This window comes from Rhineura floridana, chromosome 10, assembly GCF_030035675.1.
Source record: "Rhineura floridana isolate rRhiFlo1 chromosome 10, rRhiFlo1.hap2, whole genome shotgun sequence".
NCBI lineage: Eukaryota > Metazoa > Chordata > Lepidosauria > Squamata > Rhineuridae > Rhineura > Rhineura floridana.
The window spans coordinates 30,318,599-30,336,496 of NC_084489.1; the positions used below are offsets into that span (position 1 = coordinate 30,318,599).

Here is a 17,898-nt window from a genome sequence, read left to right on the forward strand (position 1 = left end):
TCAAATTCTGCCCCTTTTATTCCAAAACCTGAGGAAATGCAGCTTTAGTGCATTTCTCCATAAAATCAGCTTGAAGATGAAATGAAAACTATTTGATAGATCAACTTGTTGCCACTCTGTGGTGTGAATATAAATTACGCTTTGCTGTATGTTGGGCAGAGACAGTGACTGGCCCAACACTTTGCTGTGGGTGGTCCTAAAAGATCTGAGATCAGCAATGGGGAAGGGAGATGTGTCCAGGCATGGGCAAATGCATTTTAAACATGTTTTAAAACAAAGCCGGAGAATACAGTCTGGCTGCTTCTGAAGCAGCTAGTGTGCAGCCGTAGGGGCTGCTACCAAAATGGTCTCTCCCGGACCACCACCACCTCAAAGCTTTGAGGTGGGCAGAACTGCCAAGAGGTCCCCCTCTGTCCGTCTATTGATCTTAACACCCTAGAGCAGCCTTTCCCAACCAGTGTGCCTCCAGATGTTGTTGGACCACAATTCCCATCAGCCTCAGCCAGCACTGCCAATGGTCAGGAAAGATGGGAATTGTGGCCCAACAACATCTGGAGGCACACTGGTTGGGAAAGGGGGCCTGGTCATGTGGGTTTGTGGGGTGGTTAATGCTTCTCTCCAACAAGGGTTCCTTCCGGCATGCCTGAAAGAGGCGATTGTAAAACCATTGCTGAAAAAACCTGCCTTAGACCCATTGTGTTTAGGTAATTATCGACCAGTCTCCAACCTGCCTTTTCTAAGTAAAATCATGGAGCGGGTGGTGACTACCCAACTTCAACGTTTCCTAGATGAAACGGATTATCTTGATCCTCTCCAATCTGGCTTCAGACCTGGCCACGGGACCGAAACGGCTTTGGTCGCCTTGGTAGATGACCTCCTCAGGGAACTCGACAGGGGGAGTGTGTCCCTGTTGGTTCTTCTGGATCTCTCAGCGGCTTTTGACACTATCGATCACGGTATCCTTCTGGACCGGCTTTCCAGGATGGGGCTAGGGGGGACTGTGTTGAGCTGGCTTCGTTCCTTCTTGGAGGGCCGGATGCAGAAGGTAATACTTGGAGACTCCCGCTCAGCCCCTTAGCCTTTAACCTGTGGGGTTCCTCGGGGTTGTGTTCTGTCTCCTTTGTTATTTAATATCTATATGCAGCCGCTGGGTAAGATCATTCGGAGGTTTGGAGTCCGATATCATTAATATGCAGATGACACCCAGCTTTATTTTTCCTTCCCTCCTGACGCCAAAGATGCCGTCCGACCCCTGAACCAGTGCCTGTCCTCAGTGATGGATTGGATGAAGGTCAATAGGTTGAAATTAAATCCAGACAAGACAGAAGTGCTTTTCGTCAATCGTGGGACAAACCTGGAAATAGGGAATCTACCTGTGTTGGACGGGGTTACACTCCCCCTGAAGACTCAGGTTCGCAGTTTGGGTGTGCTTCTGGACTCGGCTTTGAATCTGGATGCTCAGGTTTCGGCCGTGTCCAGGAGCGCCTTTGCCCAATTAAGACTGGTTCGCCAACTGCGCCCATTTCTAGAGACGTCTGATCTGACGAAGGTTACACATGCCTTAGTTACATCCCGGTTGGACTACTGCAACGCACTCTACGTGGGGCTGCCCTTGAAGACAGTTCGGAAGCTTAAATTGGTTCAACGTGCAGCAGCGAGAATGCTGACGGGGGCTGGTCCTCGAACCCACACAACCCCCTTGTTACAACAGCTCCACTGGCTGCCAGTTAGCTTCCGATCTCAATTCAAGGTGCTGGTCTTAACCTTTAAAGCCCTATACGGTTTGGGCCCTGTTTATTTGTCCGATCGGATGTCATTTTATGAACCCTCCCGCCCCCTGAGATCTTCTGATGAGTCCCTTCTTGTGATTCCCTCAGTTTCACAAGTCCATCTTTCGAGAACTAGAGATAGAGCGTTCTCTGTCATCGCCCCTACACTTTGGAACTCATTACCAGTTGAGGTGCGATTGACTTCTTCGCTTTTGGCATTCTGTCGCCAGGTTAAGACATTCCTATTCCGGGTGGCGTTCAACTTAAATAAGGAATAGGAATAAGAATAGGAAAATTTTTAAGGAGAAATGGTGTTTAACTTAAATGAGGAACAGTAATGTTCTAATTTTAATAGATTATGATAACATGTATATGTTATTATGTAGTTTTAGTATATTTATTTTTTGTAAGTGATTATAGTTTATTATGTATATTGTATTTATGTTTTTATATTGAAATTGTTCGCCGCTTTGAGTTTCTTGAAAGATAAAGCGGGTTAGAAATGTTTTAAATAAATAAATAAATAAAGGCTGCCCTAGAGGATCTGTAGGGAAGGAGGCAGTCTTTTAGATACTTGGAGCCTAAGTTGTTTAGGGTTTTAAACACTACCACAAGCACCTTAAGTCAGTACCAGCAACAAACTGGCAACCAATGCAGCTGTTTTAAAATAGGGGTTATATGAGTTCTAAACAGAACCCCAGCCAGTAATCTGGCTGCTGCAGTTTGGACCAGCTGAAATTTCCAAGTCCTCTTCATGGGCAGCCCCACACTGAGTGCACTGCAATAATCCAATCTGAAAGTTACCAGAGCATGGAGTACCATAGCCAAGTAATCTCTGTCCAAAAGTGGCTGTAGCTGCCAAACCACCCAGAGCTAGAAAAAAGCACTTCTAGCCAAGGTTGATTTTATTTAAAAATTCCTTCTCTGAAGGACTCAATTTTAAATCACTAATGAGGAAGATTCTATTTAATCATCATTTTTCAGTAGAAGTACATTATTGTTTAATATAACCTTAATACATATTCAGAGATGTAGGTTTCATTAGAAGGTAGGTACACAATAAGCCATTATTCTCAATTGTTTTCAGATAAATTTTCATCAAAAATGGGATGATAATTTAGTCATTTTAGTACTAAAGCAGAATGAACTTGTTAATTCATTCAGGAGATGAACCAGCTCCAACTATCATGATATTTTTGCCAGAATCACCACCATCAAATAGGCTTTTAAATTGTACTAATTAGATTGTTTATTCTTCTGGTAAATTTTCTTCTTCAACAAACAACAGCATTAACAAAACATGCACCTAGATTTTTGAATGATTAACTATTTCAGATTCTAGATAAATGTAAAGTTCTTTTAAAAATAAATTGTTGGCAATTTCAAGTCAACATGAGAAACTTAAAATATTGGGTGGTACAGTTAATTCAATCTTTTTCTTCACCCTTTTCTTCCTTGTTCATTGTCTGGAAAAGAAATACAAGCTTTTTTGGTTTTTCACTTCCCAACTTATTTTTCAATTTACAATGAATGAGTCCAAAGGAAGAAAAAATTATTTCTACACCTACAGAAAAGGCTACTGCTATAAAGAGTTGGATTACCACTTCATGATCCTGCTGTTGTATCTCAATTTTTCAAAAAGTATGGCTTTGCATGATTCTAAAAAAGAAAACTGGTAAAGAATTATGGTGTGCCATCATACATGCTGCTGAATGAACCAGGAGGTTGATTAATACCAGCCTTTGCTTTGTTAGTGCATCGCTTGGCCAACTAATCATTCTGGAATAGTAATGTTCAATCTGACCACAGTGTTTCTTTTATTAGTTTCACATTAATTTATAGTTCACCTTTATGGAAAGGTAATATTTTTCCTCACACTGACCTTTGTAACATTGTGACCAACCTCATAATTATTAAGTATTTTTCTAATGTTAACCTGATATAAAAACAGAAGTTAAGTCATAAAGGTTGAGGTTAAGAAGTCAAACCCATTAGCATCATCAGCGGAACTAAATCGCTACTACAGATCTCTTTCTGTAGGCCACTTATGCTTGTAAAATTAATCTACTCAAAAGCGCTTGAGGTGACTTGTGATAAAGCTTCTATTATTTGTCTAAATGATCCATGGGCTGAGATATCATAAGTCTGCCCTTTCTATAAGGCATTTCTAGTCAGACATTGCACCAGAACAAGGCAGGGAAGCCTCTTTCCAAACTTAAAATACCACACATTTTAAGTTTATAGAAAATAATGAATAGTACTTCCACATCTGAATGTGTATCTACTTGTCTAGAAATCATGGTCTAAGGAAATCAAGGAGAAATTATGGAGACCAAGACCAAACCCCACTACTAATCTTTCTCTAAAGATAATCCATCATGGGACAATGAATAACAAGCCCACAGAGCCCCCAATTACTGCAGATAATCATACTACCTATTATGCTAATTTCCCTATTTAGAAACATTACGAAGCTGCCTTATATCAAGTCAGACCACTGGTCCATCTAGCTCATTATTGACTACATTGACTAACATCAGCTGACCAGGGTTTCAGAGCCAGCTCTAACTGGAAATGATAGGAACTGAACCTGGGAATTTCTGCATGCAAAGAATATACTCTCCCACTGAGCTACGCCCCTTCCCCCTTTTTCTTTTGGCACCTAGTACAGGCAATTAAGAGAGGATTGTTTCCCCGAAATCATTTCTACCAGCAGAGTTGCTACAGGGTAACAAAAGAGGATACTATACTTCCACATTCTATTATCCAGAGGTTCAAAAGCCCTTCAGGCACCACTGCTCAAAGCTAAGCAATGGGCCAACTGCATCTCAGCTACTGCATATTGTTGTGTGGCAGCCAATGTGGGTGTCCTCCAAATGTTGGTGGACTCCAGCTCCCATCAACCCCAGCAAGTGTGGCTAATGGTTAGGATTGATGGGAGTTGGCAAATATCTGGAGGGCATCACACTGGTTATCCTTGTAAGACCTTCTCCAAGCCCCTCCCAAATTAGCTAGCACATTTCAAACAATATAAAATGTATCCTGATATCAGGTATCCTGATATCCTTCTCTCAGTCCACAAGATTATATATATTTACTGGAAATAGGAAAGATACAAGACTGTTTTGAAAATGTTAAGGGAAAAGCAGCATTAAATATAAAAACTAACTTTCAAGAATTATGCAGCTTTAAAATACTATTGCTAGTACTGGGTGTCGACGGATGGTTTAGGCCCACCCAGGAACACCCTTTTTTTGCTTGAGACACAATATGGTAAATGTAGTTAGAATGCTGGTCTAGGACAGGATACCCCAGTTCGAATCTCCTCTCACCCATGAAGTTCACTGGGTGACTTCAGACCAGTCACTAGCCTTCAGTCTATTTTAACTCACAAGTTTGTTGGGAGATTTATATTATTTATTTATTTTGAAGTATTTCGTAACCCGTCTTTACTTGTAATTCAAGGTGGAGTACAAAAATAGTAAAAATACACCACAAATAAGAACAGCAATATATTAAAGGAACAAATGACAACCAAATCCAGCAATACAACAATTTCAAAGCAACTGCAGTAACAAGAGGTAAAAACCATAATAAAAATGCAGAGTAAAAAATTCAGAAGAACTGCCTAGAATAATGATAGGCAAGCAATAAAAAGCCAGCTTCTAAAGACTTCAGTAAATAAGGGTTCTTCATGCTGCGATGGAAGGCCAACAGGTAGAAATGTAATAAATTAATCAGAATATAAATTAGCAGGCCATGCAAGGGATATTTGAATAAGCACACAATAAACAGACATCATCACACCTGCATAACAGCATCTCCTATGGCTTTACCTTTTGATGGGTCCCTAGACCAGAGCATCCAACACTATTTCATGAATGTCTGGAGAAATGAAACCTACTTCAAAAACCAAAACTAGAATTTCAAACAAATGCACATAGTTATATTCTGTATGTTATTTTTTAAATTTAAATTAAAACAACAAGCAGTGAACCTGCCTGAACTTCAAAACAGAAAGTATGAAAAAAGGTATACATAAGAATCAGCACTTACTTGCTGGTGATGGGGTGCTGCATCCACTTGTTGGTGGATTACCTTGAACGCCATGAAGAGTTGAAAGAGAAAGTCCACCAATGACAGGTGGGAAAAGTAACGGGTACGGTGGTGTTGGGTAGCGAGTCATATGTCCATTGACTGTTGGTACAGGAAGTGATCGGCTGCTGGTTGTCATAGTAATGCCTCAACACAGAGAAATGCCCAGTACCATTATTCCATAGAAGAAAGAAAATAGAATATCAAGTCCACAGATGCAGTCTGAAAAAGTAATTCATCAGGATTCTCTTTTTTTCCTCACTGCTGAATTCTTACAGTCATTTTCATGGTACATTCCTGCTGTGATGGCAAGTCTTTTTTTCTTTTTTTTTTAATGTGATCACATATAGAGAACTGTCCAGGTGCTGTGCCACACCTTTTTTTCCCCTTCTTCCTGGAGCAGATGTTTCACTCTACAGGTGCTTATTGAAATATTCTGCAGGGGGAGGAAAAACAATCAGAAATAACAACAGTTAGCAACTTTGCTGATGAATCTCTTGATTAATTAATTACTATGAACTGCTGAATTAGGCCAGAATCCAGCAGACCTTGTCTGGAAGAAAACAAAGAAACATCCAGTTTCTCCACCTCTCAACTGTCAATCAATATTTTATGACCACTAAGAATGTTCAGTTCTCTTTGGACCCATAATATTTCTTTGTATTTCTGCAAATGTTAAGAGTTTGTTAAGGATCCTTACAGGGGTTAAGAGACCCCTATTCCCTTCACAGGCCTACAATTCCCAGAATTCCCTGGGAAGAAGAAATGACTGTTAAATTATTTATTATTTGATTTATATCCTGCCTTTCCTCCCAGTAGGAGCCCAGGGTGGCAAATCACTGTGGGAGTTATAGCTCTGCGAGAGGGATAGTGGTCTCCTAACTACTCTCAGCAAGCTTAAAAAACTACCATTCCCAGGATTCTTTGGGGGAAGCCACGACTTATTAAAGTGGTATATAACTGTTTTAAATGTATAGTGCAGATGGGGCCTCAGATGGTACAAAGAAGCGTAAACCACAGGAGGCACTCTAAAAAACTCTGTGACAAAACATTAGGGTGAGTTTTCCTTTTCAGTGTTTCAGTCAGCCAGCCACACTCTCCCCGTCCTTGATACTTCTATTTCCCTTCCCTAGTTTTCTGTTCTCATCTCCCCCCCACAATAAAAACCCGCACAGTCAGGTAGCATTCATTCTGTAGCCATTGAGCATGCTCAGTCCTCCATGGCTGTTTTCCCTGCCCCCCCCAATGATAAGACAAAATCTATTTTGCATACGTTGCACTTTTCCTGAGCCTGTTGAGACCTCCCCTCTTGTCTATGGATGGTGCCATTTTGCATGCATAAGCAATGGCACTCACCTCTGAATATCGGGGGCCGGGGGTAGGAAGCAAACGATAACATAAGGCACTGATAAGACCCCATTTGGGATATTAACTCAAATATGAACAGCTGTGAACAAATATTACTGATATATTCATAGAGACAGATGTTTTAACCCAACAAAAACAATAGCAAATCAGCTCTGTAACAACAAAACTAGTTGAAAAGTTTGGTGATGATAGCCAAGATGTAAAAACTCTGTATCTTGTTTTATTTTTCCTGGAATTGTCACCAAATCAAAGAGAGATAAATGTACTGTATATGTTTTTAATCTATGGTGCTTTATTTTATTTTTCTTAATAGTGACCTGTTAGGGTTTTATTTTCCCTCCCAAGATTGTCATTTTATTTTTTTTCTGAAGCATCAGCAAGGACCACCCTGGAAATGGGAAATAGATTAGATAGCAGCAGGAACTCAAATGAGCAGTAATAACAAATTAATGTGAATCTGCCTCCCTGCCTGCCAAGTTACACAGATGCAGAGTGTTCCTCAGTCAGGAAAAGTATCAAAGACTATTAGGTGCATTAAGTCCAGTCATATTGTCTATGGAGCTCTTCACATTTATAGATACAGCAGAAGTATATAATTATCTTCTACAGATTCTAGTGCCCAGTAATTATGTAATGATGCAGGCATATCTTTAGGGTTAATGGAGGCCCAACAGATGCTCAAGAAAGCTCACCAGCTCTGTTCGGTTGTTACTTGCTCAAGCAATTAACATCAATGTGAGTGAAAGAGCATGACAGTGCTTGCTGGTTTCAGTTCACTGTGATGTCTTCACTGGCCTCACCCTCTTCACTGGCACACTGGGGTAAGATATGTGAAGCAGAAAGCCTACTCTGTACGCTTAGGCCCCTCACATGATTTAGAACACCCGATGGTTAATTGGATGGTATGAAAATGCTAAGATAATTAAGAATAAATTAAAAGAACCTTATTGCACAGGATTCTAAATTATATGGGGAGCCTACATGTGCAGAACAGACTCCCTCTTCAGAAATTCTGCCCAATGCGTGGGTGGCAGGGCTAGTGTGGACACAACAGCAGGGGCAGTACCAGTGAGCATGGCCCTGCTCTCTCTCTTGCACAATCTTAACTGTATGAACAATAAAGACTGAACAGTGCTATTGTGTAAGAGCCATCGCAGCAGGGCTCAGTGAAGCCCAAAGCAAGTATATACCTACCCTGGAACTCCCAAACAACATCAATAGTCTTTACAAGACAAGATTCCCAGAGACTTCAGCAGACAGCCAAGCCAAGCCCAGACAGCTGTCTGAGGGCAAAGATTTCAGCCCTTGTAGCCAAAGTGACAAGGTAGATCAGCCAGGTAAATGGGCACAATTCTACGAGGGCAAACAAGCAAGGTTCCGAGAGGGATAGGCAGGAGTGGAGAACCAGACAAGAAAAGATGGGCCTGGAAGATTAAACCAGTTGCCCCATCCCACCCCACTCCACCTGAAGATCTTGAACATCTGATGCAAAAGCATACCTAAATAGTCCTAGCAGCTGGTCAGTGAGAACACATGGGGTTCAGCCTGTTCACTAAAACAAGGCCAGAGAGGTCCAGCTAAACAACACAATTCTAATAAGGTGCATATCTTCTACTGCAAAGGAGCAGTGGTAAAATTTGTCTGCAATGAACTACTCATAGATCCTTCTGACAGCTAAAGAGTACAAGGAAAGTGATCACTGAGATGACCACCAGCAACAACAACAAAAGAATAAACAGAGAGACCGGGGATAATCTACATATAAAGCAATTTCACTTGTGAAGTATAAAAATGAAATGATCCTTGCTAGCTTGGCATAGGAGAAGACTATGCTCAAATCATGATTTCACCATACCTAAGTATCTAAAAAGGGAAGGGATGGGGGTGGAAAGACAGCATGCTGAACAAACCTATCTCTATATTCAGTACAGTTGCATGAGGAATAAACATGGCTTATGACATGAAACTTATAACAAGCTCACCTATTCTGAATGATCCAGAACTCCTGAAATGAAATTAAAAATACTACTTACAAAACAATCATACTGTACTTTCAACTGCATTTTTTAGCCACAAACGTGCATAGCTCAGCACAAATTATCAAAATGTGCATAGCCAGTGGTTTTCACAGCTATTTCAGATGAAGGAGAAATGTCCCTGTGTTATGATCTATGCAGGCAGCATCTTGCATATTTGAATTTTTAACTAGGGACTCTGCCCCTGCTTGCTTCACTCACCAACCCTGCCTATTGTCACCAGCACACATCCCATGGATCACCAGCGCTCCCCTTCCCTTCCCACCGCACATGAGTTGCCAACACACCCCCTCCCTCCCCCATGCACATGGGTTATCAGCTCTCTCTCTCCCTCCCTCCCTCCCGGTCACCAGTACTCCCACCTCTCTCCCTCCCTCCCTGCACATGAGTTGCCAGCACTCCCTTTCCCTCCCCCACAGGTTGCCAGCACCCCTTCCATGGGTCTCCCACCTACCGAGGCCCAGGCCAAGGGCACAGCCCTGTTGCTTCCGCCTCCACTCCTCTAGCTTGCTGGCCGCCACCAGACACCTCTTGCCCAATGCCGTGCCTCATTTACTCCTACCACCACTGGGCAGCACACAGCTCACCCGGCACCTCGCGCTTGCTGCTGCACCTTGCTTGCCACCACAGCTGGGTGCCTCGCACCCACTGTCACACCTTGCTTGCTGCCGGGTGCCTCACACCCACTGCCATTGCTGCCCCACCTTGTCTCGCCTTGCCTCAAAGTGTTATGCTACCCATGAACCCTTCTGTACAGGCACATGGCTGTGCGGAAGAGATCACAGGTAGTGCGACGCTTAGAAAAATATAGAACAGGAAAAAATATTGCCTCTTTTTTGTTTCCCCCACATTCACTATAACGTATTTGGTAGTATGTTTTAAACTTGTGCTGTCAAAGCACAAATAAGAGATCAAATATACCATCTCAAATTCTTATCAGTTTTAAGACAGAATTCAAAAAAGGGTTTACAGCTTCCATTCACTTAATCAACTGATTGGAGGACTGCTCTTGAAAGTAATAGATAGCATGACAGGGTTAACAGCAATTTGTCCCAGCAATTGCTTATGTTATACACTTAGCCTGGAAATGATCCTAACTTCTGTGCTATGTAGAATGCAGAGAATGGAAGTCACACTATCAATAGACTAATGCAGATGTTGCCCATCTTTTTGGACTAGAAGGTACATTTCAAATTTCAACCAGTCACAAAATGGCTGCCATGGGAGTGTGGCATAACACAAAGTTAGAGAGTAGTCATGGTGAAGCTTTTTCCATAACTGTATTTCCATACTAGAAAAGACTTGACCTATTGAATTTCTGCCTGCCATACAGCTGTTAAAAACACAAGAAACCTGTTTTCCCCCAACGCCAACTCTAAACCAAAGCCTAGACTATCATCCTGTACCCGCTTACCTAGACGTGAGCCCCAGTAAACACAATGAGACTTACTTCTGAGTAGATATGTATAAAATTGTACTGTAAGTCAACTAAACAGTAAATTCTTAATTAAGCCCTGGTTTTTAGCTCCTGCAAAGCAACAGGTATGCCTACACCTCTTTGCAAAGTTTTCATATTTGCCCTTTTTGGGAGGAAGGAGAGTTTTAACATTCACGGATGTTTATTGTGTAGTAGTAATTACACTACCTGATCTCAGGCAAACTCAGCACAGGAAAGATGCATCCTGGTTGCTAAGGGGAAAGGGCAAACTATGGAGATCTGAAGGACTAAAGAAAAAAAAGTCAGAAGCAGGAAAAATGCTCTTAAAGGGAGGGGGAAACAGCAGCTCTTTAGGACTCCAGGGATTCATATTGCTTATTGATAACTTATCAATCACAACTCTGACCTCACTCATTGGCTAAAAATGCTAACAGGCAGGAGCATCCAAACTGGCTCATTTCACAGGAATAACTTAGAAAGGGACCTCTACATTTTGCTCCATAACTTTCCTTCCAGGAGGGCTAGAGACTTGCTGAAAGGAAGAAAGAAAGAAAGAAAGAAAGAAAGAAAGAAAGAAAGAAAGAAAGAAAGAAAGAAAGAAAGAAAGAAAGAAAGAAAGAAAGAAAGAAAGAAAGAAAGAAAGAAAGAAAGAAAGAAAGAAAGAAAGATCAGATTCTGGGAGCCTGCTGGAGGTGCACTGAAGACGCCCTGCTCCCACCTCACCCTACATCTCAAAATAGGAAGTGCAAGAAGGCCCACATTCAGCACCTGGCATGGGTGGGAAAATGCCAGGGCCCAGGAAGGCTCCTTGGGGCTAACACTAGTCACCAACATCCCCTTTTCTTTCTTTTTACTTCTTTACTAGGGCAGTGGCTGATGCTGCATCCAACCAACCATCTTTACTGCCCCAAAATGCCTCTGGATCCCACTACATGAGGGCCCAGCAGCACTCTGGGGAAAAGAAGATAGCAGCTGACTGCCACACTAATAACATTGTAAAAAATTACTGGGACGCTTACCACGGGAGGGGACCAGGGTGGAACAGGGAACCCCAGAGGGCACGTTTCATAAGGCCCCCTCAAATCTGGTGATGACCCTGGGTGCAAGCAGTGGCTAGCAAATGCACAGGCTCTTCTCTGCAACTCTTTCCATTCTAATAACAAATGACACCATGCAGTACTCACAGACTGACTTTTAGCTCTGTTTTTTTGGATGCAAGGTTAAGGACAATGAATCTGCCTACCTCTTTCCTTCAGGATTAAGGCATTATCTCATTCTGCGATAAATAAACAAGTACCGAACGCCTTCCCCCCTCACCTGGCAACACAAACATCTCTGACATCCTGGTGGTTCAGACTTTAAAAGAGGCTCACTACACCCAACAAGCCAAATCCTTCAGTCTGCTCTGCAAAGCAAAAAATGAGACAAGATCAGTTGTAAGAGGACTGGTGTCTATTTGATGACATGAGTCCCTGTGTTGGGTTGGAGCAGAAAAGCATCCAGGATTTTATTTTATTTTATTTATTTATTATACTTGTATACCGCCCCATAGCCGAAGCTCTCTGGGCGGTTTACAGTAACTAAAAACACATACAATTTAAGATACATCTTTCAAAAAACAATATAAAACACATGCTGTTAGAATGCCTGGGAGAAGAGGAAAGTCTTGACCTGGCGCCAAAAATATAACAGTGTTGGCGCCAGGCGCACCTCGTCAGAGAGATCATTCTGTAATTTGGGGGCCACCACTGAGAAGGCCCTCTCCCTTGTTGCCATTCTCCGAGCTTTCCTTGGAGTAGGCACCCGGAGGAGGGCCTTTGATCTTGAACGTAGTGTATGGGTGGGTTCATATCGGGAGAGGCGTTCCATCAGGTATTGTGGTCCCAAGCCGTGTAAGGCTTTTTACTTTTTTTTTTTTACAATAATTTTTATTCAAATTTTCATAAAACATACAAAACAAAATCATAAAACATTCAAAGACAAAAAACAAAACAAAACAAAAATAATTAAACAAAATAAAATAAAATATTGACTTCCCATTTGTCAGATCAAATCAGTTATAGGTCTACAAAATATAACAATCCTGTCTCTTAAATCATATTATAAAATCACTTTCCTCCAGTAGTTATCTTAATTAATCATCAAATCTCATAAACATTACTTTATTCTTTCCACAAAAAGTCAAAGAGAGGTTTCAATTCTTTAAGAAATATATCTATCAATTTTTCTCCAAATAAACATGTCGATTAATCCATCTCGTTAATAATTATAATAATCTTATTGTCATAACCATAGTCCAAATAAACATTTCGATTAATCCATCTCATCAAAATCTGTTAGGTTCAATAATTTCAATAGCCATTATTCCATTATCCCTATTAGTTCCATCTTCCATCTTCAATAGTCCTGTTAAGTCCAGTAATTTCAGTGTCCAATCTTCCATTATCAGTATTCCATAATAATCTTGCTGTCGTAGCCATAGTCATATAATAAGAGTCTGATGGGAATTTCCTCTCTCCCAAATATTTTCTTGCCATCCATTCTGAATAAGTTGCTGAAATACTGTTGTAAAGTCATATCTCTGTTCTTCTTTTTTACAAAATGCACTGGCTCATCTCTTGAGAGTTTTTCCATTGTCACATGGCTGCAGTTAATTCCATAGATTTTCTCTATATCAAGCTCCATCACGTCATTCCAGTCCAAAAGATTATCCAAGCCATTGATAACTTTATCTCTAATATCTTCATTAATTTCTTCAGAGATAACGTTAAATTCCAAACAGTAGATTTTATTTCTAAAATCCATAAACTCCAGATCTTTTTCCAATTCCACATTTGTTCCAATCTCCAGGGCTTGTATCTTCCCTTTATTTTTTCTTTTCTCATCTCTGATCTCATTCTCCTCTCTCACAGGATCCCCTATTTCTTTAAGCTCCTGCGCCATTTTGCTCAGTTCCATTTTCAGCTCCTTACTACCCTGTCGCAGGGTTTGTTTCGTTATCTCAATCTCATCCATTATTTTCTGAAAGTTACTTCCAGATTCTCAGCCACTTTCTTGATTGCCATTTTTAAAACCACGAAAACAAAGCAAAACAAAAATAAAGAAGAACCACTTCTTATTTCAGCAACAATTGGGTTAATATTCCAGGCTTGATGACATCACAGTATAAACAGAGCAGCCTGCCTTATCTCTCTATGTTCAAGAATGAAAAACAAATTTAGTTCCCAGCATCAAAACAGTTAGTGGCGTCGTGAAGAAGCAGATTCGTCAAAATAAAATAGACCAAAAAGACAATAGTCCCAGACAATATAATATTCCTCGGAATAGAAATCAGGAATAGAAATCCCTCTTCTGTTTATATCTTTAGAATGCACTTCCAGAACAGCTTTTTGCGACAGAAACAGAGATAAGCTGTTAATTTCGTGAATAACAGAGAAGAGTTATAGCTCACCCAGAAGTTGTCCAAAGCCGATCAATCTGACAAATCTCCTTTTGCTGCAACAATTTAAACCAAGTAAAAAAAATAATAGAAAGAAGGGTGCTTGCCTGTTAGTCCGTTCTCTCTTTAAAGAAAAGATAAACGTATCGCTTAAACAGATAGAGCTTGTTCGGAAGTCCGTCCGGCATTGTTGGCTGGACCTTATCTCATAAATTAATGAAATCCAGTCCTCCCAACAAAAACAGGCTTTTGAGGTTGATCTCTACGTTTCTCCCTGCCCGGGAGAAATTTCATCAGTCAAAAAAAAAATGTTCTGACTGATTTATATCTGAATAAGCTTCTTTTGAGGCGGGAGCCCGTCCCAAAAGCAGGCACAAGCGAAGTCACCCTTCCCGGAAGTCTTCGCCGTGTAAGGCTTTATAGGTAAAAACCAGCACCTTGAATCGAGCTCGGAAACATACAGGCAGCCAGTGCAAGCGGGCCAGAATCGGTTTTATACGTTCAGACCGTCTGGTCCCTGTTACCAATCTGGCTGCTGCATTTTGCACAAGCTGCAGTTTCCGAACCATCTTCAAAGGCAGCCTCACGTAGAGTGCATTGCAGTAATCTAATTTAAAGGTTACCAGAGCATGGACAACTGAAGCCAGGTTATCCCTGTCCAGATAGGGACGTAGCTGGGCCACCAACTGAAATTGGTAGAAGGCACTCCGTGCCATTGAGGCTACCTGAGCCTCAAGTGACAGAGATGATTCTAGGAGAACCCCCAAGCTACGAACCTGCTCCTTCAGGGGGAGTGCAACCCCATCAGAACAGGTTGGACATCCACCATCCGGTCAGAAGAACCACCCACTAGCAGCATCTCAGTCTTGTCTGGATTGAGCCTCAGTTTATTAGCCCTCCATTGTCGCATCCAGGCACCGGTTCAGCACATTGACAGCCTCACCTGAAGAAGATGAAAAGGAGAAATGGAGCTGCGTGTCATTGGCATACTCCAAAGCTCCGGATGACCACACCCAACGGTTTCATGTAGATGTTGAACAGCATGCGAGACAGAACTGACCCCTGTGGAACCCCATAATGGAGAGACCAGGGTGCCGAACAATGTTCCCCAAGCACCACCTTCTGGAGTCGACTCACCAAGTAGGAGCAGAACCACCGCCATGCAGTCCCTCCCACTCCCAACTCAGCCAGTCTTCCCAGAAGGATACCATAGTCGATGGTATCGAAAGCCGCTGTAAGTCTAAACTTCAGCAAACAGTGATCTGTCCATGACAGAGGAACTGATGTAAGGCCCCCCCACATTCAGATCACCAACTCCATGTCCAGTTGCAAAAACCAAATCTAGAGTATGCCCTGCTACATGTGCTGGGCCAATGGGATATTGGGACAGTCCCATGGTTCTCATGGAGACCATGAAATCCTGAGCCGCCCCGGATAAGGTGGCCTCAGCATGGATGTTGACATCCCCCAGAACCAACAGTCTGGGGGATCTCAACAGTACACCTGAGACCACCTCCGTCAGCTCAGCTAGGGAGTCTGTTGAGAACCATCTTTGGTGCACTGGTGTGGAAAAGAACAGCTCATTTGCTGATGCTCAAGAAGTTTATTAATTTAATTTATAGTAATTTGCTGCCATTTACGCTGCTCTTCTTTGTTTTCAGGGATACTGATGTAGGCACAGTCATATTTCTTACCACATCTACATTTAGTCCACAATATATACCTATGATTCCTCAGAACTGAAATCTGTAACTACCCAGAATCATAGAAATACTGATGGAAGTCCCTGTACTCCAGAGAAGTGGGCTGTATACTTAATTTTATGGCAGACACTTAGCATGCTTGTCATTTTAAACCTCAAGATAAATAAATATGTTTTGGCGCACTTGTTCTATGCTGCTATTACAATCCTTGTAAAAAGCCCCATTTAATTCAATATAATGCATTTCCATAGAAGTGCGCTTACAACAGTAGGAAGTGTATTCAGTTACTCAATCCACCTTTATGTCTCAAAAAAGTAAAAAAAAAAAAGCTGCCTCTTGACCTAACAACAAGCCACTTGCAACTTTACCTTTTTGACAGTCCTAAAGTAAGTTTTGTTCAAAACAATCCATGAAGAGCAAACGAAGAATCACACCAAAATGGACCAGAGAGCAGCAGATGTAAATGAGTAACCAATAGCTGTTTTTCCTGGCCACCAGAGTCTGGCAAGGTTGTCATAGTGCTATATCAGTGCCTGAATCTGGTTACAGGTGGGATGAGGACCAATAAACTGAAAGTCAATTCCGATAAGATGGAGGTCCAGTGGGTAGGTGGATCTCTGATCCAGGAAGGTGGTGTGGAGAAAGTAGACAGAGATACACTTTTCATCCTCTCCCTATGATATTAGAACCCCATTTCAAATGAAATGTTAGAAAATTCAGGACAGCTAAAAGGAGATACTTCTTCACACATTGTTAAATTATGAAATTTGCTACCACAAGAGGTAGTGTTGGCCACCAACTTGGATGACTTTAAAAAGTAGTTAGGCAAATTTATGGAAAATACAGCTATCAATGGCCCCATGACGATAACTATATACCACCTCCAGTATTGGAAGCAGTATGCCTCTACATACCAGTTGCTGGGATTCACAAGTAGGGAGTGTGTAGTTGTGCTCAGATCCTGCTTGTGGGCTTCCTATAAGGCAGCCTTTCCCAACCAGTGTGCCTCCAGATGTTGCTGGACCACAATTCCCATCTTTCCTGACCACTGGCAATGCTGGCTGAGGCTGATGGGAGTTATGGTCCAACAACATCTGGAGGCACACTGGTTGGGAAAGGCTGTTATAGGGTATCTGTTTGGCCACTGTGAGAACAGTATGCTGGACTAGCTGGCTCTTTGGCCTGATCCAGCAGCGCTTTTATTATATTCTTATGCAACTAGTTCTTGGCAGGGCTGCACTCCCACTGAGAGAACAAGTCCACAGTGTGGAGGCATTGTTTCTTTCAGCATCTGTAACACTGAGAATGTTTTACCAACTGGAATCTCTCATGGACAGAGATAGTCTGACCATGGCTCCCCATGCTCAGGTAACCTGCTGTTTGTATTATTGCAACACATACTACATGCAGCTGCCTTTTGAGGACATTTGAGAACTAACAATAGTGCAGAATTCCATTGCCAGAATTTTGACTGGGACAGCTCATCCAGACCATGTATCACCAGCTCTAAATTCAGTTCAAATCACACATCAAAGGGCTAGTGCTTCCCTTTAAAGCTTTGAATTGCTTGGGACCAAGATACGCCTACTCCTGTATCTTCATGCTCACACACCCCTGTATCATCATGTCCTTCTCAGACTGGCTCTTCCCTCTGAGGTAAAACTGATGTCAGCTAGAGAGAAGGCCTTTTCAGCTATGGGACCATAACTGTGAAATGGCCTCCCCAAAGAGACCTACCTGGTTCCAATGTTATTAGCTTCTAGACACCGGGCTAAATCTTTTTCTCTGGCACTGAAGTACTACAATTATGTTTTTGTGTACTGCATTTTTTAATCTGGATGTTGCATTTTTTATTACTGAAATCCATTTTTCCGTAGGAATCCATTTTTATGAAAGGTTTTATATAAATATTTTAAACAAATACATGGTAGAACGTCCACTGAAAGGGAAAGAAATGAAACAAGCACCATAATACAATGATATAAATCTATGGTGTCTACAATTACCTCACCTTAAAAGAAAAGATATAGTACAATTGGAAACAAATCTC

At 41.7% G+C, this 17,898-nt stretch overlaps 1 protein-coding gene across 3 annotated transcripts in view; it reads right to left on the reverse strand.

Moving 5' to 3' along the window:
* RARB (retinoic acid receptor beta) overlaps nt 1-17,898 on the reverse strand; it is a 527,110-nt gene that overhangs the window by 334,566 nt on the left and 174,646 nt on the right. For all 3 annotated transcript variants that reach the window (XM_061587702.1, XM_061587698.1, XM_061587700.1), the window contains exon 2: nt 5,826-6,300. In XM_061587702.1, coding sequence (XP_061443686.1) covers nt 5,826-6,003 — 178 coding nt within the window. In that variant the 5' untranslated portion in view covers nt 6,004-6,300. The remainder of the gene's footprint in view (nt 1-5,825; nt 6,301-17,898) is intronic.